Below are 24503 nucleotides of genomic sequence, written 5' to 3' on the forward strand. Positions count from 1 at the left end.
CTCTTTGTGGAACAGCAGAGACAACATACCCGTCCGCTTCGTGGTTGTGTGGGTCACATGAAACACTAAAAGTGAAAATGTTTTCCTGGAGGGGCTGGGGGTGGGGGGATGGGCTAAATGGGTAAGGGCCTGAAGGAAGACCCTGGGATGAGCACTGGGAGTCATACGTGAGGGATGAGGCACTGGAATCTACTCCTGAAATCATTATTGCACTATATGCTAACGCACTTGGATGGAGATTAAAAAAATATATATATACAGAAATGAAAACCAGAAAAAGAAAACGTTTTCAATATTATATGTGCTCCATAGAAGCAAAACAATACGAATTCTGTAACACTATTAATTAAATTAAATCTTATTTAAATCACAGTCAGTATCAATTAATCGTCAGGGTCAGTGGAGTCTGAGAGGATACAGCGCGAAGTAAAACAAGCCACTGTAAATTTCAACATGGTATCAACCCACGGAACACGCTGTGGAGGCAGCACTTGGTTTTGATACTGGAGAGCGCAACTGGCGGCACAACGGGCGGCCGAGAGGAGGCCTGGCCCGCAAGTCTGTGTCCTCTCACAGAGAAAGGAAGGCGCTCCTACGTGATGCGTTACACAGCAGGGAAAGCAGAGCTGGGTCTGAATCTCTGTTCCACAACGCTTTAGCTCTGTGGCCTGACATGACTCGCTGACGTTCTCTGAGCTTTGATTCTTGCTTGAGAATGCGGCGGGGAGGGGAATGCTTATTTTACTGACCCGTATCCGAGGTATAGTGTGTAAGGTAACTAGCGTGCCTGGCACGTAATAAACATTCCGTAACTAGTGTTCATCCTGAGTGCACATTCACATGTTTCACAGTTAAGTCTATCAAACAGAAGAAATACAATAATGGGAGAAACACAGCAATATAGAAACTCCACACAGAAGAGTCCTCTTTTTTTTAATTTTTTTTTTTAGTATTTATTCATTTTTGAGAAACAGAGTGGGAGTGGGGGAGGAACACAGAGCGAGACACAGAATCCAAAGCAGGCTCCAGGCTCCGAGCCGTCAGCACGGAGCCCGACGCTGGGCTTGAACTCACGGACCGAGAGCTCATGACCTGAGCCAGAGTTGGACACTCAACCGACTGAGCTACCCAGGTGCCCCAGGAGAGTCCTCTTTTGCTGTAACTAGCCTGACTTATCGCAACTTCCCTTTCATTGTCCGTGAGCATTATATCCACAGCATCACTCAGTGCATCACCGTTCAACTTCCCGTTTGAACTCTGCCCTTGTGACCAGCACCCCACTTACAACCTCCACCAGAACGGCCTTGCTCACAGTCCCAGGTGGCAAGGGGAGGTCCCAATGCCACTATTTCTTAAAGGCTTTTGAAACCCCCAGGCAGAGCCCATCTTTCCTCCTAGGACACTTTTTGACGGATATTCTAGTCATCTCCATGAGTTATTATCAGACTAATTATCTATGAGGAGACTATTATCTTTGAGGAGGCCGTAAAAACAAGTGAACTCCGAAGAATTTTAAGGGCTTCATAGTGCTAGTATCTGGACTCTTATGAAATGAAATATATTCATCACCTACAAAGGGAGACAACGTGGTGACAAAACCATGGCCATCGCACTGGGCCACAAAGTAGAGGGCGTTACCTGATTGTTTTGCCGGTTGGCCCCGAGGAGAAAGCTGGTCATGTGTCGCAGAGCTGAGTGCCTCAGAAGAAGATCGCCAGCCCGAATACCTTGCTGTCACAAGATATTAAGAATGACAAGTTATACATCTCTCCAGATAAAAATCTGTATTAAAAACACAGTTAAACAAGAAGTTTTAAGGGGTCAGTGAGGTTTTTGGTTTTTTTTAACATTTACTTATTTTTGAGAGAGAGACAGAGCATGAGCAGGGGAGGCGCAAAGAGAGACAGAGACACAGAATCCGAAGCCGGCTCCAGGCTCCGACCTGTCAGCACAGGGCCCAACATGGGGCTCGAACTCACGAACCGTGAGATCAAGAGCTGAGCCGAGGTCGGACGCTTAACCGACTGAGCCACCCAGGCGCCCCAGGGGTCAGTAAGTTTTTAAATGCTATGATTTACATACAGAAAATATGGTTAAAAATGTAATTTAAAAACCTCCTGAGTTTCAACAACTTCACGTTGCTTCACAATGGCTGCCAGACATGCGAGGAGGCACTAGTTTTCATGCAGACCCCCTGCTATCAACGAGTAACTGTATCTACCTGTATCAGAATTCTGGCAAGTAACAGAATCCACAAATAAAGATTTTTAAGAAGCAACGCTCATAAAACCCTACATTTAGATCCAATATTGACCCGTTTAAATTTTTCCCATGTATAAAAAGTTCCTTGAGACTAAAAATCTGCGATATAAGGAAAAGATATTAGAAGAAAAAAAAAATCACTTACCTTTTGTACAAAAGTGTTGAATAGGAAAAAGTACTGAGCACAGTTTTTACAGTTTTCTGGGACATCCTTATCCAACAGAGCAAGTAGAACCTCCAGTAACTGATGAAGGCTTTTTAACTGGTTGAGGAAAGATGAAATCACGTAAAGAAAAAGAATAGAAGACAGACGTTTGTAACGGAATTAATCTGAAGTAAATCACCGCAAGAACAAAAGGAAGTCTGATTGATACAATCCAGTCTCAGATTCAGATGGATTTATGCTTTGGAGAGCAAAAACGGATCATCACTTTTATCCTCCAGGGAAAGACTGGTGCTGTAGAAACAATTAAGAGGAAAGCCTAGTCTTGTTTTCTCGATTGAAGATTCAAGGGCAGGACTCATTGGCCTAGTGGTCACATTTTTTGCAGAGCCAATTTCTCTCTGTCTCTTAAAAGAAAAGTGGGGAGGGGAGGTTTAAGAGGAAACATTTCTGAATCCCTCCCTCCACTATGCTACATCTTCACATAATCACAGATGCAAAGAATAAAAAACACAGACACAGGCATAGGGGCCAGAAATCAAGCCAATGGAGCAAATGGAGAGCAACAGCCTGACAGAATGACAACGGTAATATCAACTCAACTGTGAACTTACTTGAGAGCCCGCGGACGCCTCATGGAAAGCTTTGAAAAACATTTTATTTGTTTAGAAACCATTTTGGTAATCACATTGCTTCTTCTTTCCCTCCCACCCCAACTGGTTTTGGACGAGTCCCTAGAAATCCATCTGTGACTGGAGAATTAAGACCAGCTCACTACTCCTGTTAGCTCATCTCCCCTGAAGATGGTGTTCACAGGCTTCTGAAATATTCCCACCCATCCTGTCACACTCGTCATAAATACAGTAAAACCTACCATTGATATAGCACTTCGTTTTCAAAGTACTTTACAATATAAGGTGGGTGGCCAGAGGCACCATTTCCGTTATGGGGGGGAAATACGCATAAAATACATCAGCTGGGTGTCAAACAGAATTCACTGAGGCAATGGCTTCCGTGCTTACGTCCTCCACCACTCCCTTCCCTCTCTACCACCTGTAGTCCTGCCTCTAGAGGTTGGTGGACTACTTACTACGCCATAGCCTGACCCCATCTGGAGGGAGACTGCACTAATTTTGCGTTTATCCTCTGTTTGGGTTGGTACACGGGAGGAAGGAGGACAGCGAGAAGGCCCTTACATTAAGTATCGTAGAAGAGCTCCGTGAGGGTATTTCAGAGCAATGGTATTCGAACTGTCCTAAGCGGCTCCCAATGACTGATGTTACATACTCTGCATCCAGGTAAGGTGAGGTCTGAAAAATGGTCCTGCTGTTTAAGCTGACTGAAAACCAGTGCCTTAGAGTAAACCTCAGCTTCCTTGGAATTCCTGGAATTGAGCCATGGTCTTCTTCTAGGTCTTCCCTAAAGGGCCTATTTGACCTCGTTGTTCACTCTGGGCTGAGCAAAGCTCCTTAGGTTGTCTTACGGTGAACTTTGGGTCAGGCAATGTTGAAGGAGCTAAGTACTGTAACTGGATTAGCATCTTTCTTCAAGGACTTGGGGGGCACCTGGGTGGCTCAGTCGGTTAAGTGTCTGACTTCAGCTCAGCTCATGATTTCGTGGTTTGTGGGTTCGAGCCCCACATCGGGCTCCGAGCTGACACTGTAGAGCCTGTTTGGGATTCTCTCTCTCTCTCTCTCTCTCTCTCTCTCTCTCTCTCTCTCTCTCTGCCCCTTCCCCACTTGCACTCTCTCTTTCTCTCAAAATAAACTCAAAAAAAATTTTTTTAAATAAAAACAATAAAAACAAAAGGACTTGCTCAAGGTGGAACAGCAAAGCCAACGTCTGAATCTGAAGCAGCAACTCCTAGAATTTGCATTTAGTTCATTGAGACACATTGCCTCCAGCCAATGTCTATAAGGAGCCAATCGGATCTGAAAACAACATTTTTCAAAGTTTTCCATGTGGTGTCAGCTGTTTGAAACAGCAAACTTGGGAAGAAGTGCTATATTTGCTAGGACTTAATAACAGATTGAATAATAATCAGACTTACAGTATATGTCATTTATTTCCCTAAGACTTAAAACTTAGGGGGATATCTGAAATTTGAGGACAGTCATAAATACCACGGTTTAGTTTAGCACGTGTGGAACTGTGAACCAGAAAATACGTTGCAGAAACAGAATCAGGAAGAAGAAATCCAGAAGAACAGGAGCAAAGATTAGGAGTAATGGAGACCAATGAAGAAACCATCTTGGCTGCTGCTCCTTCCTAGACGGACGGCACTATTTGCTTTGGCCGCCAACCGCAGGTTTGGATCATGGAAACAGCTTGTTAGGAAAGAGACAAAGCCAAGTGCGGCTCAAAATGTCTGTGGGTCTAGACTAGAGTCTCAAGACTCAGGTTAGTCTCAGTTCAGTGAAACTGAACAGAGTCTTGAGCGAAGACTCTGAAAAAGGAGTGCTCTAGAGAGAAAAGCCTGAAGCAGACCAGAGCAGACCCAAATTCCTAGCCTATCCTGACTTCTGGGGTACGAGGAGGCAAGGACAGTGTGCCTTCTACCCTGGCATTTACCAGAAAGGCAGACTGCGGGAGGTGCATTCTCTAAGGCAGAATTACCAGACTCCAACCCTGGGCTCTCTTTCTTGTTACGTGCAATTTAAGACACTTGGTAGAAACAGAATGTAGACATAACGTTTAAGAAATGAGACCGACCTTATCCTGATAAAACAAGGCACTGTCTAGGGTTTTCTCCAGAACGGTGGCCACGGCAACTCGTACTTCTCGCACACTGCACTCCAGCAAGAAAATCCTAAAACACACAGAGAAAAGGTGCGTGCTGAGAAGGCAGAAGGAACTTCTATAACTTAACCTTCCCAACACCTGGCCCACCTACTGTGCAAGAAAAAAAATCCCTCCAAGCTCTCGGGTCAAGGCTCCTGAGAGCTTTGGGACACTGTCTCAGGCCACTGTGCAGGAGGAAGGCGGCCAAACAGGAAAACCAGACCCCTGGGCGCTGAAAGTAGATTTTCCCCCTTCTTCCCCACTTCTCCTGAAATGAGTATTTGTATAAATGTAACAGCATAACGAGATAAATGGACATAAAGAGATACGAAAGCAAAGGACCTAAAATTTTATAAATTCTGTTGGCTAAGGGGTTCTCCCAGGGGCATCCCTTGAATTTCTCAGAGTAACGTAATAAAGTTCACAGTCAAGACCGCCCCTCCTCCTCCACCCGTATGTCAGGATTTCTATCTCTTTCCTTTCCTCTCTTCTCCCCAAGCCTTATTACCCGACCCCTAAACAAGCGGTGGTGCTTCCCTCCTTTCTCCCTCCGTGATGCGGATGGAGGTGATGACCGCAGCAGTCAAGGTCTGTTACACGCCTCGCCGTCTCAGCACTCTTGGTGGTACGGTCAGCTACTGCACCGTGCCCCGCAAGTGCACAACCTAATTCAATCCTTTACATGCGTGGAATGGTGGTACGGTGGCCTCAGAGGCAGGGGTGCTGCTCTCAGGGCTGAGGGGGGTGGGAATGCCCTGGAGTGTGCTTCTCCAGCCACGCTTTGTGTTCTGCTTCATACACGCACTCCCGTGTGACAACTCATTCTGTAATCAGCAAAGTGAAAACCCGTCTATCTTTTCTAACATTTCTTTTTATTTTTTAACATTTATTTATTTTTTTTGAGAAGAGACAGACAGAGCATGAGCGGGGGAGGAGAGAAAAAGGGAGACACAGAATCTGAAACAGGTTCCAGGCTCTGAGCTGTCAGCACAGAGCCCGACGCGGGGCTTGAACTCACGGACCGTGAGATCGTGACCTGAGCCGTAGTCGGACGTTTAACTGACTGAGCCACCCAGGCGCCCCGTCTTTTCTAATATTTCTTAACAGAAAGTCCGCATTATTCCACATGAGAGGTTTAAATACAGCCGAATGTTGATGACCACGTCCTCCAGGTGCCAGCAGAACGCTGCTCTGGTCCCTGTTTGCGTGCAGCACTGGTATTTCCTTCCTCCCCTTTCAGGGGTATATGGAGAGCCTGCCTTCTTTTCCCCAGAGAGAGATCAGAGCGGAGCTCTCTATGGTCACTCTGCTGCTTATTCCCCGTAACTGCTAGCTGCCCAGGAGCTACCTAATGTGCACCAGACTGAAAAGGCTGTGCACTAAGACTTTAAGTGGCAGCCACAAGAAAGTTAGAGATAACAAGTGTGCCTATAATGTTCAGCTCCAGAGGCTTTGTCAGATTCGGGTGTAATTCTTCTGGAAAGCCTGTCTCCAGGGGTCACTCCACATTTCCTATCGTAGACACCAGGAGGCCCTATGAGAATGCAGACGAATCCAGAATGTGGGGACTTCTATAGGGCAAACGGCCAGTGTGCCCCTCAAAAAGATGGCATGACAAAAAAGGAGGTGGTGGGGGAAAAAGAACAATTATAGATTAAAAGAGTCTTAACAGATGTATAAACTAACAGCGTGTGGAGCTTGTGTGGATCCTGATTTGTATAAACTCAGTGGAAGAGTAAACCTTTTTGAGATGCCTGTGGAAATCTGAATATGGACTGGATTTAGGAGGATATAAGAGAAGTATTTTTGAGGGCGCCTGGGTGGCTCAGTTGGTTAAGCATCAGATTTCGGCTCAGGTCATGATCTCACGGTCCGTGAGTTCGAGCCTCGCGTCGGGCTCTGTGCCGACAGCTCGGAGCCTGGAGCCTGTTTCGGATTCTGTGTCTCCCTCTCTCTCTGCCCCTCCCCTGCTCATGCTCTGTCTCTCTCTGTCTCTCAGTAATAAATAAATGTTTAAAAAAAAAAAAGAAGTGTTTTTGTTTAGTGTGATAATGGTAAAGTGCTTATTTTTTTTTTAAAAAACTACCTTTTAGAGACACATGCTGAAAAATTTATAGTGAAATTATATGATGTCTGAGACTGACTTTAAAACACTTGCGGAAAAAAAGCAGGCCTGTGAGTGAGTGGTGGGCGCCGGGGGGTGGGCAACAGGGTGGGCAACGAGATGGGCAAAGTGCTGGGAACCGGGCCCGGGAAGTGGCACAGGACAGGGCTCTCACTGGGGCTACTTTCTGTATGTTTAAGTGCGTCCACAACAAAACCTTTTTAGAAGATGTAAAATACTCTTCGTTTAGTAGTTTTAATTTAGATCAATTTTTAATAGAGCTCGATTTTCTAGCAATGTTTACCACAGCTTCAGATTTTTACAATTATAGTGACATTTGACCATTGCCTAAAAAATAAAGCACAGCACTGAGAAGCTCTGATCTAAGAGACGGCAGCCCTTCACACGGACAGTTATTTTAGTTATAACAGTGGCAACCTAGGTTATCTTAAGAATTCTAAAGAATTATAAAATTACAAAATGTAAATTCAGCAACTGACAGTGACAAATTGACAGCGATAAAGAGACAAAAATATAATAAACTCTCTCAGGAAGAATTCAGATTAGGTAATTCACTGGGCTTCTTGACCGTGAGGAACACTAACAAACCACACATCCTCCCAGAGGAGTCACCGAGTTCCTCCGGAGATATTTCAAAGCAAGCCTGGTTGGATATAAGGGAATAAACTAAATATTTGCAATGTTCCTTCCAAATATGTGATGATTCTAGGATATTCAGCTTCTTACTATTGGGAAGAGACTTTGGAATTACACTGGACAAACGGGAAAGTTCATCTCAGTGCAAACTCCAGAGGGCCAGGCACACATAACACTTCACATGAATGGTTACTTGCTGTCTCTCCGTGTGTTATGTGCGCGGGTGCATACACGCACACACCCACAAACAGCGGAGTGCTTACTATGTGCCAGGCTCTTTGTGTACGGTAGGGAACCAAACACGCTTAACTCCTGCCCTCAAGAAGCCAGGGTTTAGTGAGGAGACAGGTACAACAGCAGAGCAGAGCAATCGTATACTGGCTTTAGATAGGGTCATCCGAAGGGAACGGCTTCTCTGACATCTCAAGGGTAAGATGCAGGACTGGATGGGGGGGGGGGGGAACATCCCAGATAGAGGCAATAAAGGTACAAGGGTCTTTAGGCAGGAAAGTAAGCAGAGCGTGTCGAAGGAATCAACAAACCCGTGTGAGGAAACTGAAGTGAGACCATATGCAAGGCCTTGTGGGTTATGTAAAGGCTGTGGATTTTATTAGGCGTCTGACAGGGATCCACTGAAGAATTTTCAAGCACAGAAGTAATGTGATCCAGTTTGTTTCAAAAAACCACTTTTGTTGCTGTATGAGGTAGATTAGAGAAAGAAGTGGAGACATCAAGTAGGCAAATGAGTGTCTGGAGCTCAGACCTAGAGATGAAAGGAATATGGGATCAAGAGTTTCGGTCAGCTAACATGCCACCAGACTGTGAGCTCCCCGTGAAACGAGCTTGTATTTCTGAATTCTCTGTTGTCTGTTCGAGCTGAGAGATACCAGAGCATATCCGCATGCTGACAGAAGTACTCTGTAGAAAATTCTAGAAGGTAAAGGTGCAGGAATAAGAGCCGATAAAGGGTTTGCTCATGTAGACGTTCATTTTGAGAGGAGACAGGACACTCCCCCACAGTAACAGGAGAAAAGATGACGAGAACAGGCTCCGACGTGCTGGGGATAGAGGCCTGCTCATTTGTGACTCGTATATTCTCAGTGAAGTCCGAGGCAAGGTCCTTAGCTGGAGGTGGGGTGTGCTAGCATGGCAGGCATGAGGGGTGAGGAGATGAAGGAGGGGCCCACTGGGGACAAGGGACACTGAGATCACAGAGCCTGTGCGTAAGTACTGCACTCCCCCAAGGACAAGAGAAACTGGCCCAAGGATGACTGGGAGTACAGGCTAAACATCCACAGTGACTGGAGCATCTAGACTTTTCACCAGAAAAAGCTAATTATTTTTTATTACAGGTATGTAGGTAAATGTACTACCATAGGTATTATACTAGTAGTAAGTTGTTGAAAAATAGCAGAATCCAAACGTAGCTAGATGTCTAATACTGTGGTAATGCTATGCAGTAACCGGGCATTGCTGACCTCTCCACCTTGCCACCAGACTGTGAGTCCCTGAGGGAGGGGACGCATATTCTGGAATCTCCTGAGCCACAGCAGGAGTTCAGGCCATGCTTGCCTGTGACCGTGTGGCTATGTGCACACATGCTTTCCTTGCGCTCACGGAACACTCGTCTGAGTCTAGTCCATCAGAGACGGTTTTACGAAAGAACGATTTTAGAGGGACCTGAACAGTTCCTCATGCTTCTAGGGAAAAAAAGTCCAAAACTGACTCCAATCGGAAAAGCAATTTCAAGTAGAAATAAAAATAGTCACAAGAAATTGCAGCTCTAAATCACTAGAAGAGACACAGATTTCTTTTAATTAATTAAAAGATCTTGACACTTACTTTATTAATTCTCGTCCTTCAGAACTAATAAAATATTCAACGAGCCACTGACAAGCATCAAAACTTTTGGAAAGTAATGCTTCAATAGTGGCAATCCATTCTTCAGTATCAACCCTTTAAAAAAAGCAAAGACAGAGATGTAAGGAGTACGACCCCCGCAAATAACCCCACGGAGTGTCACCTTGGTTTTAGTTAACCTATTTTTGGGGGAGGTTGGGTAGAGGGTAAGTTGAATACCCAATGACCGCTGACTAACATGGCTTCATGCACCCCAGAAGCCAGTGCTTTGCATTTTTTGGTATTTGTGATGTGATTCGCCTATCCCTGTCCCTCCTCCCCACAAAAATGTGTAAAGAAGCTTAAGTCTTAGAGTTAACTTTTATCTTTTCATCTTCTTCAAACAGTTTTAATTGGGAAAAACGTCTGCCCTGCAGCATTTTGTTTTGCTTCGATTGACATTCACAAAATGCCCGCCTTCAAAATAGGTTATTACATCAACATTTTTATACTTCATTGCTATAATTATTAATATCCTGCTTTATGGAAGAAAAACATTTGGGCAGACAATGAGGTATAATGACTAAATTGCCCATGACCTCACGTAACACCCCTCCACTCTCTCAAGCCCCAAAATGGTAAATATAAGCAAAATGGAAACAGTCTCCGATGTACCAACAGCTCAAGCCAACTTCACAAACAAAAGTAATGCGATTCCTTAGTTAGTCCTATGCCAGACATTAAAAGAAAGGAACATAGTAGTCCTTCTTTTCCAATTGAAGAATAAAGATCAGTATCATTTAATATATCTTAATTACGCATGAAAATGAAGTTGCCATTGTATCTGTTTCTTCTCCAGTGTTTTTTGATTGCAGAGTCTTTCTAAAAAACCTGCCCATACGTGGGAGAAGTGCACGGGACTGGCGAGAGAGGACAGAACTGTCCCGGTCTTCCGACTGTAGCTGCCTTCCTCACCCGAGTCCCTCCCTGCTCCGGGTACCTCCTCCGGCCAGTGGGTAACTTACTCTTCGCCTCTCACCCATTTATCCACAGACAGCTCTTCACCCAGCACCTACCATGTGTCGGGCACCTTCCAGGTGCTGAAGATAAAAACCAACGGTGGACAATATGCCGTCCAAATCTAGCGTGCCTCTGTGCATACTGCCCCCTGTTCAAAAACCCTTCATGGTTTCCCAGGGAACAAAGGCCCAGCTCCCCTCTGTGGCACTCACGACACTTGACGGGCTCCTTCAAAGCCCACAGGTGACCTCACTTCCAGTGAGTCCTTACATGTATGAGCACAACACTAGTCATTCATAGCTCTTCAGGCAAGTCTTATCCGTTACTCAGGTTTTCCCCTTTCACCTAGATTATTCCCTCTGTTTGTTTTTGCCTTTCAAAATTCTCTGAGAACGCCAATGTCTTTAACACCTACCCAATCCCCATATTTGGATAGGACTTTGTCCAGTTCCCAAAGACGTACAGCATTTATGCCTTGCTTCTTCTGATTTATCCTTCCTATGAGATTAGAAATTCCTTAAAGATAGGAACCATGTCTTAGTCATCTGAATATATTAGGTAGGTGCCTTCACAATGCTTTGAATTTATAAATTCAATTTTAATTGAATTAATCAGTGCCTTCTGTCACAACAGACTATCAAAACATATCATTTCTTACCTGAGTTTTTTCTTTGTCCGTAGATAAGTTTGAAAAAGGAACTGAATTGCAAGCTGTAAGCTCACCTTTGCCATGCAAGGATAATATGGATGCTTTAATTTAGTCTGAGAGAGAGTGAAAAAACACAGCATTTTTCAAAGGTGTTTTATAGATTATTACATGTTATGAATTGAATGACTTATAATAAAGTTAAACACTAATAAGAAAAATCTAGTCAGCTTATTATAGAAAAAACGTTCCATTTAAATTTTTAAAAAGGTTAAGAAAAGACATCCTCTTCATTTTTTTATGAAGCCCTCTCAAAATAGAGCCTTTAGACCACAGGATGTTAAATACTGTCAACAGCCCAAGAAAGTTTCTCCCTTATTGGCAAATCATAATCATGGTACTCAAGAAAAAGAAGTACTTGGAAGTTCATCTTGAGTCTGAAGATGTCTGATGACAAATGAGGACAAATTAATCTCCACCAAGCCCAATATTCACTGACCTCGCCTCATGGCTATTCTCAGAGATTCTTTATAAAATTAAAAAGCACTTTAAAAAGCCAGTATGTGGACACCCGCACCCATTCACAATCCGCAGTGTATGTTCTGAGCACTGCCAGTATTTTAATATCACCCAGTGAGTGACATTATTTGCGGGAACGTTCTGGGCATCCAAGCTGAATGCTAACAACCGAGGGCTGTCACTGAACGCCTGAGCTGACAGCTTTCACTCTGCTTTCTTAGTCCTTTACTAACAAGCCAACTAGTACTTACGGCATTCAGTGACGCTAAAGACAAAACAAAACTGAAATAATCACTACTGTATACATCTCTATTCTTCATAAACTTGAGGTTTTCATCTCTCACCATCTACAAAAGAAAATCAGTAATTATTTTTAAGAAACGGCAAAATATTCAGCACGTGGAAGATTTTTAATGACACATTAGGTAGAAAGGATTTTACATTAAGTTAGAAAAGGTTCACAAAAACCCTTCTCTAGAGCTTTGAAATTTTAAACAGGGAGAGAGGAAAATCTTCCTTTAAATATAAGAAGCTGTAAGAAGGTGAATTATTATTCATCAAACCAAATACTTCTGGGAAATTTAGGAAAACCACCATATGAGGGACAAGTGAAGTTAAACCAGTTATTTGGGGTTGGAAGGGACACACAGAGCTCTCCCAAGCACAACCAAATTCACGTTTTCCTTGTATCAGATGGCTTAAATCTTTCTCTCTTAACGAAACACTCCACAATTTTCTTAAATTCTCTGGTTCTGGCTAACTCAGCTTTGGATTACTTATGTATAAAGCCTGGACTGGGTAGTTGGACAGTTCCGAATTTAAATCCTGGTTCTGTGAACTGGTAGGTCATTTCTCCTTTCTGTTTTTAAAGTTTATTTTGAGAGACAGAGAGTGAGCGAGTGTGAGAGAGCACATGTGCGTGAGCCAGGACAGGGACAGAGAAAGAGGAAGAGAGAGAATCCCGAGCAGGCTCCGTGCTGTCAGCACAGAGCCCGACACGGGGTTCAATCTCACGAACTGTGAGATCATGACCTGAGCTGAAATCAAGAGTCAGACGCTCGGGGCGCCTGGGTGGCGCAGTCGGTTAAGCGTCCGACTTTAGCTCAGGTCACGATCTCGCGGTCCATGAGTTCGAGCCCCACGTCGGGCTCTGGGCTGACGGCTCAGAGCCTGGAGCCTGCTTCCGATTCTGTGTCTCCCTCTTTCTCTGCCCCTCACCTGTTCATGCTCTGTGTCTCTCTGTCTCAAAAATAAATAAACGTTAAAAAAAAAAAAAATTAAAAAAAAAAAAAAAAGTCAGACGCTCAACTGAGTGAGCCACCCAGGCGCCTCACATTTCTCCTTTTCTGACCTCAGTTTTTCCATCTGAAAAATGGGAATAAAACCTACTACTTCACAAGAGTTTTTAAGAATTAAGGATTTGTTTAAAGCACGTGGCACAGAGCAGATATTTAGTAATTGGTGGTTATCACTATCATACTAGTTTTACCCAAAGATACTGAACCCTAACTTCTTTTCCTCTCCAGACGGTAAGTTAGTTTCAGCAGCGTTTGTCTCTACCGGCCACTCCCTCCCACTTGTGTATCTGTGAAAACCCCCAGCCGCATAGCAGGCCAGTGACAGTGCCGGCCCCCTTGAGTCTGTGGACACCTCTGCGACCTGCTATAAAAGACTCGTGAGATGAGGTGGGTTGGATGAGGCACGCAAGGTCCAACCGAGTCCACAAGGAGGCCGGCAGGAGTACTTCCGGACCTACGGGGCAGGTTTGGACTTTTATGTGATTTTTCTCCCTTAGAATTTCTTACGTGGGTCTTACCTGGTATATTCGAGCAGGCATTTTCTCCACAAATAGCCCTTTCTTCTCACCTTTTTTAACCAGCTTGGTTAGAATAGAGAGCCGGTCATTGTTAGGCCTATGGGGCCGAGGGGAGGACTGAGGTGAAATTTCCGGTGAGGACGGCGCTGACCTAAGGACAGAATCAGAAAACCGTGTGGTATAAAGTGGATGCCGTTTTAGCATTTACCACAACCCGACACACTTACGTATACAGGGTACGAGGCTTAACAATAAACTGCGTACTTTACGGATCCAATATATTTAAACGCAAATTCGTAAACAAGACGACCTTAAAAAAAAACCCACAGTGCTGGCAAAGTGCCACACTTTGACTATAAAGTGTATTTGATAAATGCTGAGATTGGAAAAAAATCTCGATTCTACAACGAAATAGTTTACATGCATTTTTTTTTTTTTTTAATATTTTGAAAGTTTGTTTATTTTTGAAAGCGGAGAGAGAGGGGGACAGAGGATCTGAAACAGGCTCTGTGCTGTCAGTAGAGAGCCTGATGCAGGGCTCGAACTCATGAACCGTGAGATCATGACCTGAGCCAGAGCTGGACACTCAGCTGACTGATCCACCCAGGTGCCCCTACGTGCATGTTCTAAATACGAAATAACTTCTGCCAAGGAAATAATAAAAAGGTGGCCATAAGAAGAGGGGTAAAGAGATTTACTCACTTTCTTTTTAGAATTTCTCTCTAGTTTGTTTAACAAGTTACCTGTAAATCCTAAACACTGTACAAGATTACAATGACCACCTACTGAAATCACACAGCAAACTATGTGAAAGAGAAACTCACAGAGAGAGATCCTCAGCTTCCTGCCGTACCACACTGACTCGACTCTTCTTTGGTAATACTGGGGAGTTTTGATCAGAGACCCTTTGGTAGAAGAGCATATAGGCATTCCAGTATCTTCGGCGAACATCTGTATACGGGTTTGCTTTATAACAAGACATGAAGAAAGAAGCCTTTGTAAATAGAATAAAGAAGGTTTCTTGTCTCGACGATCTAAAAGAAAGGCTCATAAACCCAGTAAATGTTTACAAAACTTAAATGCAAAGTGTAAGTAAAGTGGGTGTCCTTGTACCATACTGCTTGGAAGGTGACACAGAAGACCCATAAGGAAGCTGTACAAAGATGGGGTAAAGAAGATAAACATTCCTAGGCGAGTCTAGATTTAAACAAAAGGCAAGGAACATTTAAAAAGAAGTTCTGTGGCACAGGATGGGATTATAATTGGCTCACTTAGCCATTTTTGCATAGAACAACCAAATCTAGGTAAATTTTGGCAACAATACTGGATTTAACCATTAGAGGTTACTATTATCAGACACAGGACTACCATGGCATGGCATCAAAATCTGACACAGAAATTTTTCATTTTAATTCTTAATTGAAGCATAGTTGACATGTTAGTTGTAGGTAGCCAACACAGTGTTTTGACAATTATACACGCTATGAAATGCTCACCAAGATAAATATATCACCATCTGTTGCCATACAGCTTTATGACGATATTATTGACTCGATTTCCTAGGCTTACTTTCCATCCTTGTGACTTACTTATATTCTAATTAGAAGTCTGTACCTTTTACTTCCTTCACCTGTTTCTCTTATTTCCTTCCGACCCAAATACAGGCAGAAAATTTTAAATGCCCCTAAAATATTGCAAAATCAGGTTTCAGAAATGCTAAGATCTCTACAAAATGCCCCCCCTCCCCCCCATGGCAAATTCTGATTGGATTCTGTGATGTCCTTTTCCTCATAGTTTTTCTTCTGGGGGGGCAGTGGCTGTGGAGAGAAGGACTGCCACACTACGTAATAAATACGGTTTCAAAAACGGGCGTTCGAAGGGTCTTGTCTAATTCATCATGCCTCTCTGAAAGTAAAAAGGAAATGTGAGAAGTTTAGCAGACAACTACTTCCTCTGAAGCAATTTTTAAGGCTGAAATTCTGTGTTCGTTAGTTTCTCTCTGATATTCGTTTCTTCCTCTTCCTCTATCACCTGTCCCCCCAGGGCTGCTGCAAGGAATTATTTTAAAAAACATTCTGTAAGCAGCTTAAACATTTCCACTCTGCCTATCTATGAGCTTGTGGATCTATACAGCCTGAAAAGTGGTATGTAAAAAGAATAAAATTACATTTTTATGTAAAGAATACTGCTTCCAATTTGATAGAAAACCGTAAGTTAAAAAACAAACAAACAAACAAACTAATGTGAAACATCCACTTGTAAATACTTACTTTGATCATAAACTTTTGGTCTATATTCTCCTCCAAAGCATTCGTATTCCAGGGTCTCATCATTTAGGTCAAATTCTTCTATGACTGTGTCATTAAACTTGTACCATTTTCCTTTTCCACACCCCCTGAAGCCCACAGGGAAACAAATGTTATAAGATGGAAACCCAACATCCCCCTCCCCAGCCTTTATCTCTATATACTGTCTACAAATAGAGCAGATGACTCTATTTGGGTATTTTCAAATGGACAACGCTTAAATTTCTAAAACAACTTTTCAAACCAAAGAGGTAAAAACTGTTATACTAAGTTTTAAAAATCCAATATGAAATATGACCGAAGAGCAGTGCTAAAGCTTCTTTGCACTACACTCATAAGCATGGATGATAAAGTAGGGCAGGGAGAGCAGAGGAGAGACACAGGAGGGCAGGGGGAGTGGAGGAGGGATAGAAGAGGGCAGGGGGAATGGAGGAGAGAGACAGGAAGCAGGATGGAGGCAGGACTACTGGAAGGCAGGGGGAGGGACCGCGTGAGACCCCTACCGTCGGTCCTTAATGAAGGAATAGTAGTGACCCGCATGTGCCTGCCCACTGTGGACAATGACACCGACAAGTTCATAGTTTTCAGTGAGGGCAACTTTTTTTCGTGGGGATCCTCCACCTCCCTGGTCCATACTTCGCCCGTTTTCACCAACTTCAGAAGACGAATCCTGGCGAGCCATTCCTGAAACTGTGTAGGGCTCCATGTTTAGCATCCAGGGAAACTATTTAAAAGCAAAAGGACAACATTAGTGTTGATGAGTAACATCCACGGCAATACCCAATTAAGTCAGATTCAAAAAAGAGGGATGTTTTCCTAGTTCTAGCTAGGATTACCTCCCCTCTATCACCAGATAGGAGGGTTGTTTACGGATCTGCCTGTCCATGGGCAGCAGTTGCTTAAGACAAGGGGCTGTGTACCCCTCAGAATGCTGAGACCATAGCCTTTCACAGTGGGGATGAAAGTTAAAAATATAAAAAGTAAACAGCAGAAAAGAAAGTGAGGTAATGGTTGTAAGAAATTTCAGGGAAAAAAAAATAAGTTACCCTTATCTGTTCGTCATATTTAATGGAGCGTCCACTCTCCCAGTCAAATCCAAATCTCATTAGGTGAATTACCAAGACGCTAGGTAAAGACTTAATGCAGGTCCTTTTCACAGTGATTCTCTAAAGAAAAGCAAAACCCAATTATCTCCATGGAGGAAAGAAAACAGCAAAGTCATACAAAGGTCACAGATTTTCACAGGCCTTTCCCGCCCATGTGAAAACAGGGAAAGACACAATTTAATGGAAGCAACAATTGGAGCTTAATACTGTTCCTACATAAAACATAAAGAGAAACTAAATGAGTAACAAATTGATCTTGTTTTTCAAAAAAGGCAAGTGTAATACCTTTTCTTTACACTTTTCGCAGTAATATGCATTACTTCCTTCTAGAACTTCTCCTCTAACAAACTGGTCCAAAGAAATTTCCAAGCTCTGACAAGAAGTAACTCCAAGATTGAGGGCCATGAAAGCTTCCTCACGCTCGTACCTGATTAGCAAATCACAGAAAAAACATAATCAACCATGGAATTTAAACAATTTAAGATCTTGACACCACCACAGGAGCAGAGACTGAACACAGGTCTACATTCATGATCAGTGAAATTAACACGTGCCATCCCTCATCCTTTTAAAGGTACCCTGCCAAATACAAATACCAGTTTTTGGCAGTTCAAAATCACTCAACAATTAGGAATTTCAACGAAGAAATTTTAGACATGGAAACCAAAGAAACTTAACTCAATAAACCTTCATAGGTTTATTGCAAGTCTGTCAACAAATGCAAGATTCACAACACACTAGAAGCACTATTTAAAAAGGACGACGACTGGGGCGCCTGGGTGGCTCAGTGGGTTAAGTGTCTGACTCGACTTCAGCTCAGGTCATGATCTCATGGTTTGTGGGATCGAGCCCCCATCAGGCTCTGTACTGGCAGCGTGGAGCCTCCTTGGGATTCTCTCTGTCCCTCTCCCACTCACACATACACTCTCTTCGTCTCTCTTTCACAATAAACTTAAAAAAAAATACTGTTAAAAAACTAAAAAATAAAAATAGAAAGGACAACGATCATGTACATTACGACTGTAGCCAATTAGCAATTTCCATGTTTTTACCTTAATACTGAATCCTTTTTCTACTATAAAAATATTGCTTCCAAATTTGATTTCTGGATCAGGATAACCCTGAGAATACGTATTTTCCTGTTTGAGAATTTGTGACTTCCTATGGAAATCCACATACTTACAAATGAAACTTAAAGCATTCTTAAAGCTTTGCCTTAAATACATGAGTAGGAAATCTGCTTGCATCATGATTTACTTAATACTAAGCATGGCGATGATCACGAGCCTGAATATTATAGAACTTGGCTGAATAAAAATGTATCAATAAATTGTTACAGTAGCTTAGGGAATAAAAATACTATTAAAAAAGATACTAGCTGGGGCGCCTGGGTGGCTCAGTCGGTTAAGTGTCTGACTCTTAATTTCAGTTCAGGTCATGATCTCCTGGTTCATGAGTTAGAGCCCCACATCGGGGTCGGTACTGACAGCACAAAACCTGCTTGGGATTCTCTCTTCCTCTCTTTCTGCTCCTCCCCGGTTCTCTCTCTCTCTCCCTCAAAATAAATAATCATTAAAAAGATTAACAGCTGAGATTTTCAGATATTGTCATTTTAGCCAAGTGAAATACGAATGAAAATTAATGAATAACGTGCTACCTATTAAGAGAAAAAAAATAAAAACAATGATGACATTTTTTGATGTCCGTGGTAACTTCACTAACCTGTGAGGACAGTCTTTACAGATCTTCTGATCAGAATAGATGCCCTGGAAAGTATTCTTAAAAATCTGGTCTCTCCCCATTTTCTGTTGGAATCAAAAGTTAGAATTTTAGCTGATGCCCCTAGAATTTCTAGGTCACTTAGATAGAATTTTATTTAGACCTAAGCTAAAGCACAGATTTCAACTAACAGCTAAAATAAAGAGTCACGATGGTAGTTTAAGTTGGGAATGAATAGGAGGCTTATAACCCATTGGCCCCACTGGCTATTAGAAGAGCCTGAACAGCCGGCAAAGGAAGAGGAGAGGGGCCAGTCACAGCTGGTGACAAGAAAAGCTTGTCATTTCCGTGACGATTCCAAACTCTTCTCCCCACGCCGCAACAACCAAGTTAGTGGCAACTCTTCACAATCTTTTCTTCCTTGTGGATAAAATGCTATCGATTCCTAAGTTATTTGAAAAAGGACACCTGACTTATGCCTACTAAGGAGAAGAGGGACAGCTAATGGCAGTGATGGAGGAAGCCCTATAACTAGAAGGCAGCACCACTTAGGAAGTTTGTCACACGTTACGCTGGGTGGGGGCAGGAAGCTTTGGGCTCAAACATCACCACAAATAACTTTTTAATCTGGCCCCTCTGGCTGAGTTGGGCTGCTATGCACAGGGCCGTCAGGTCACTGGCGAGGGCAGCACTCCCGAGGCCAGGCAACCTCTGGAAGAGCACGTGGACACAAATGGTTACTGTGGAGTACAGATTAAGAATGACATACTTCTCCATCAAGTGTTGGAGGAATTAAGAAGAGAAGTCCATCATTCAGTGATCTGTGTCTGTTTTGATGTTCAAACCCAGAGGAAATGAATTACAGGTGGGGTGTTACAGATGACCACTTTCTGATCTGTAGGTTTCACAGTCAGCCCAAATCCTGCAACTCTGCTCTCGTACTACAGTTTGAGGGAGGCAGAGGGAAAGTGAGATGTTCTCTACCTTGAGATATTCGTCCATCTGATCAATAAGACTAGTGAAGAATTCATATGCATCCTGCTGCTCTCTCACATAAAGTTCTTTGTTCCACATCTTGAAAATCTGTGCAAGACAAGAATATATTGCTAAAGGAAAAGCAGCAATCTCTGAAGAGTAGAACACGGATGTGAAAGAGCACTCAAATGCTTCTAAAAACCAAGTTCACTAATAGGACATTAGACACTTGTCCTGAAGTGAGATGAGCTTGGTTATCTATGCTTTTCCCTGGCTTCTGTGTAACCGAAACAAGTCTGGGAAACCATACTGGCTGGGACCTGAGGCCACAGAACAGTTTCTGTCTTAGAACTTTCCAAACTACAGGGGAAAATACAAGGTACTCCTCCTGCGAAACAGAGTAGAGCAATATTAAAGAGTAATGTTCTTTACCTCTTGCACTGCTGGTGGGTATTTAAACTGGTGCAGCTACTCTGGAGAACAGTATGGAGGTTGCTCAAAAAATTAAAAATAGAACTACCCTATGACCCAGGAATTGCATTACTAGGTATTTGCCCAAATGATACAAAAATACAGATTCAAAGGGGCACATGCACCCCAATGTTCACAGCAACAAAATTAACAATAGCCGAACTATGGCAAGAGCCCAAAAGAGCACAGTGACTGATGAATGGATAAAGAGGTGTTATATATCTGTGTGTGTGTGTGTGTGTGTGTGTGTGTGTGTGTGTGTGTGTATACATTTATACAGCCATCAAAAAGAACGAAATCTTGTCATCTGCAATGACGTGGATGAAGCTAGAATGTACCATGCTAAGCAAAATAAGTCAATCAGAGAAAGACAAATAGCGTATGATTTCACTCTTAGGTAAAATTTAAGAGGGTCGCCCGGGTGGCTCAGTCAGTTAAGCATGTGACTCTTGATTTCAGCTCAGGTCATGATCTCACAGTTTGTGAGACAGAGCCCCGAATCGGTTCTGCGTGGAAAATGGAGTCTACTTAAGATTCTCTCTCTCTCTGCCCCTCCCCTGCTCATGCTGCTCCCTCTTTTTCTCTCTCTCAAAAAATAAACAAATAAATAAATAAATACAATTTAAGAAACAAAACAGATAAGCATATGGGAAGGGGGTGGGGAGAGGAGAGAGGGAAACAAACCATATGAGACTCTTAAAGATAGAGAACAAACTGAGCGTTGATGGAGGGAGGTGGGCGGGGGATGGGCTGGATGGGTGATGAGTACTAAGGAGGACACTTGCTGGGATGAGCACTGGGTGTTGAATGTAAGAGATAAACCACTGAATTCTACGCCTGAAGCCAATATTGCGCTGTACGTTCACTAACTAAAATTTACATTAAACAAAAGAGAATAAAAAAATATTTAGAACATTAATTTAAACAAATATCCAAAGAATCAGAATAAGAATCATGAGAAACATTCAAAATTGTTAAGATTAGCAAATCCCTAGAAATTATAAATGACTTTTCTTAATATTCTAATCATCTGAAATCAAATACTGATCTTAAGAAGAATGGTACAGCCCATTCTTCTATAGGTTCTTGGCAACGGGATTAGTCTGGAGTTAATAAAGACAGAAACAATTATCACTAGATCTAACTATCTAAAGTGACTGAGTGAAATACCTTCCAGAAGTTCTCAGGTACATAATACTGCAGCTTGCTTTCCATCAAATGCCCAAAGAGAGACTGCACCTGGTAGAATACACTGTCGTCTGGATTGTCTGTGTCATCATCTACTGAAAGTAACGACTGGAAAGAAACGCAATGCATTAAGCTAGAGGTAGTTCACTGCTCCACAGGAAACACGGACATATGCACAGGTACTTCCCACCTTGCTTTCACAGCGCTACGGATGTCTGAGCGTGGCTACAACTCTCAGTATGTTTAGCCTCCATACTTCCTAGCTGGTGGAAACATGAACAAATCATTTCTTTGAGCCTGTTTGATTACGAAAAGCTAGAATGAGGAATACCAGTTATCTCTATGAGAGGTTAAACGTGCCATGATACACGGAGATATTCTCAACACTACTGACTGCCATATCACAAGCTTCTACTATACGTCGACCCTTGAGCGTGGGTTTGAACTGTGTGGGCCCACTTACACATGGATTTTTTTGTGATAAATACAGTACAGTATTATAAATATATTTTCTCTTCCCTGGCTTACTCTACTGTAAGAATATGTAATACATATTGCACTATATTACGCATATATACATATAACGTACAAAAATCTGTGTTAACTGTCCAGTCAACAGTAGAATATTAGTGGTTAACATCAGCGGGGAGTCAAAAGTTACGTGTGGATTTTTGACTGAATGAGGGGGGTGGTCAGCGCTCCTGACCCCTATATGTTGTTCAAGAGTCAACTGAACTCTTATAAAACACTGATGACAGACCCTAAATTTTTCTAAAATACTAAAAATATTAGTAATGTTATAGAACAGAATTTGACAGTAACTTAGTTCAAAAATCCCATTTGGTCAAGTCTAGCTGTCAAACAGGCAGCATATTCCCTCAGCAGATTTATAAAAACATGTGACTGTGGGGGCACCTGGGTGGCTCAGTTGAGCGTCTGACTGCAGCTCAGGTCATGATCTCACAGCTTGGGGGTTTGAGCCCCGCGTCGGGCTCTGTGCTGACAGCTCAGGGCCTGGAGCCTGATTCGGATTCTGTGTCTCCCCCCCTCTCTCTACCCCTCCCCTGCTCATGCTCTCTCAAAAATACATAAACATTAAAAAAAAAAAATTTAAAAAACCCCCAAACATGCGACTGTAAACAATGTGTTCAGATGTGCACGGATTTCAGAAGTGACTAAAGAATCCCTAGTGATGTCTAGATTTTTAGTAAACCCAAAATGCAATATATAAATTATATTTTTGACTGCATGGTGGTGGTCAGTGCTCCTGACCCCTATATGTTGCAATATATGAATATGGGACCATTTTCAGCCACTGCACGCTTTATCTGTCATACCAAACAGGAAAGAAGAAAGCAATCACCTCAGGCAGACCAGGCTGCATATACAGTTGCTGGAAGACTGCATTCATGTAACACGTAGCGCCGCCATTCCTCAGCCCCACAAACCCTGAGCTGGACCTGCTATCCACAGGGGGAAGATACTAGAAAAGAGAGGAGTAGGAACAGTAGAGAGAGAATTAGTGTATCTGTCAGCAGCCCATTTTCACCATGCTTATCTAGATGTCTGAGAGGGAAAAGAGATATACCCACAGATTTATCCATCCAGTGGCTTAGGAGTCACGCTAACAAAACCTACGTTCTGGAAGTACCTCCGCAGATGCTAATAATACTAATACCTCAATGCTCCTTTTCCATTTATAAAGTACCTAACGTGTCATGTTTGTTTGTTTGCCCATCTAGTAGTCACGCATTCTGTCACTTGATTACCATTCAACAAATATTTATTAAGAACCTACTGTGTGCCAGCACCGTGCCAGGGATAATGTCTTGAGGAGCTCACAGCCCGCTCGATTACAGAGACATCAAGCAAGTAAACAGATCTACTTACAAACTGAGGTAGCACTCTGCACAAATGGAATAGGGTTCTATGCAGTGTTTACTCTGTAGATTCCTGACCAATCTGGATGGTCAAGGAAGCCTCATATTCCCTCCCTTCCTTTTTAAGGAAGTAAGCTTCTTCTGTGGAACCACTGCTAATCAGCATACAGTTAAAGGAACAGGTAAATACGCTAGCATTTCACTTAAAGATGCTTTGTCCTAACACAGATCCCATTACAATGCTTTTCTGGTTAGAAATAATCTAGAAAAGTCTTCCTGGATAAAGTTGAACACGGCACTTCTCAAAGTAGAAATGGATAGGACACACCTTGCAATGCCACTTAAGCAGAATCTTGGTTCTAATGCCATGCCCAGAATCACCCATTCTGCATATGTATTAAGTACCCGCATCCATATTATAACTAACCCACAAAACCCTGCAGGTCTTTTAGACCTCAAGGAATTGCTAAATATTATATATTTTCCACTCACATTTGACATACACGTAGAGCAGGGTGATTTCTAAGATCTAATCAATACGGTAATGTATTTGTGGAGTCCAAAGCACAGATTTTTAAAAAGTTACAAGAAAAAACTCGTTCACAACAGTGCTAAAAAATAAGTATTTACATGAGAAAAATGTTTTCTTCCTTATGCTGACATAATCCCTGACTTATGAAAAAAAATAACATTTCCATTTAAATCTGTCAAATAAACTATGTACAATTAAAGCACACGTTTTGTAAACTAAATGTTTTGATACGAAAACCGTTTCCAATTTACACGCTCGCATTTCATTGTGCAAGTGCGATTTTCTCTGTCTAGAACACCTTCCTTTCCTGCCTAACCTGTATGCCGCACACGACTCAGCTCAGCTGTCCGAAGGGGTAGGCCTGACTCCACAAGGTCTGTGGAGACCACAAAAGCGGCTCTCAAAGCTCTCAAAGCGTCCTCCGGCTCCTGGTCTGAGGCTCCCCTCCTGTAGTTCCCAATGGACACTAAGCCGCTGCTTGGCTCCACAGCTCCGCCCACGTCCTTCTCATTGTGGAAT

General features: G+C 42.7%; 1 protein-coding gene across 1 annotated transcript in view; it reads right to left on the minus strand.

Annotated features, from left to right (window-relative positions):
* Positions 1-24503, minus strand: part of USP24 (ubiquitin specific peptidase 24) — a 140351-nt gene that overhangs the window by 17177 nt on the left and 98671 nt on the right. Inside the window, exons 43-58 of the mRNA XM_042997312.1 lie at positions 22936-23055; positions 21555-21680; positions 19923-20021; positions 18942-19024; positions 17505-17646; positions 17160-17279; positions 16617-16837; positions 16078-16202; positions 14632-14773; positions 13808-13958; positions 12243-12338; positions 11485-11588; positions 9810-9923; positions 5138-5234; positions 2408-2524; positions 1639-1731 (exon numbers count right to left, since the gene is read on the minus strand). Of these exons, the coding sequence (XP_042853246.1) occupies positions 1639-1731; positions 2408-2524; positions 5138-5234; positions 9810-9923; positions 11485-11588; positions 12243-12338; positions 13808-13958; positions 14632-14773; positions 16078-16202; positions 16617-16837; positions 17160-17279; positions 17505-17646; positions 18942-19024; positions 19923-20021; positions 21555-21680; positions 22936-23055 (1950 nt within the window). The remainder of the gene's footprint in view (positions 1-1638; positions 1732-2407; positions 2525-5137; positions 5235-9809; positions 9924-11484; positions 11589-12242; positions 12339-13807; positions 13959-14631; positions 14774-16077; positions 16203-16616; positions 16838-17159; positions 17280-17504; positions 17647-18941; positions 19025-19922; positions 20022-21554; positions 21681-22935; positions 23056-24503) is intronic.

This window comes from Panthera tigris, chromosome C1 (assembly GCF_018350195.1).
Source record: "Panthera tigris isolate Pti1 chromosome C1, P.tigris_Pti1_mat1.1, whole genome shotgun sequence".
In the NCBI taxonomy this organism is placed as follows: Eukaryota; Metazoa; Chordata; class Mammalia; order Carnivora; family Felidae; genus Panthera; species Panthera tigris.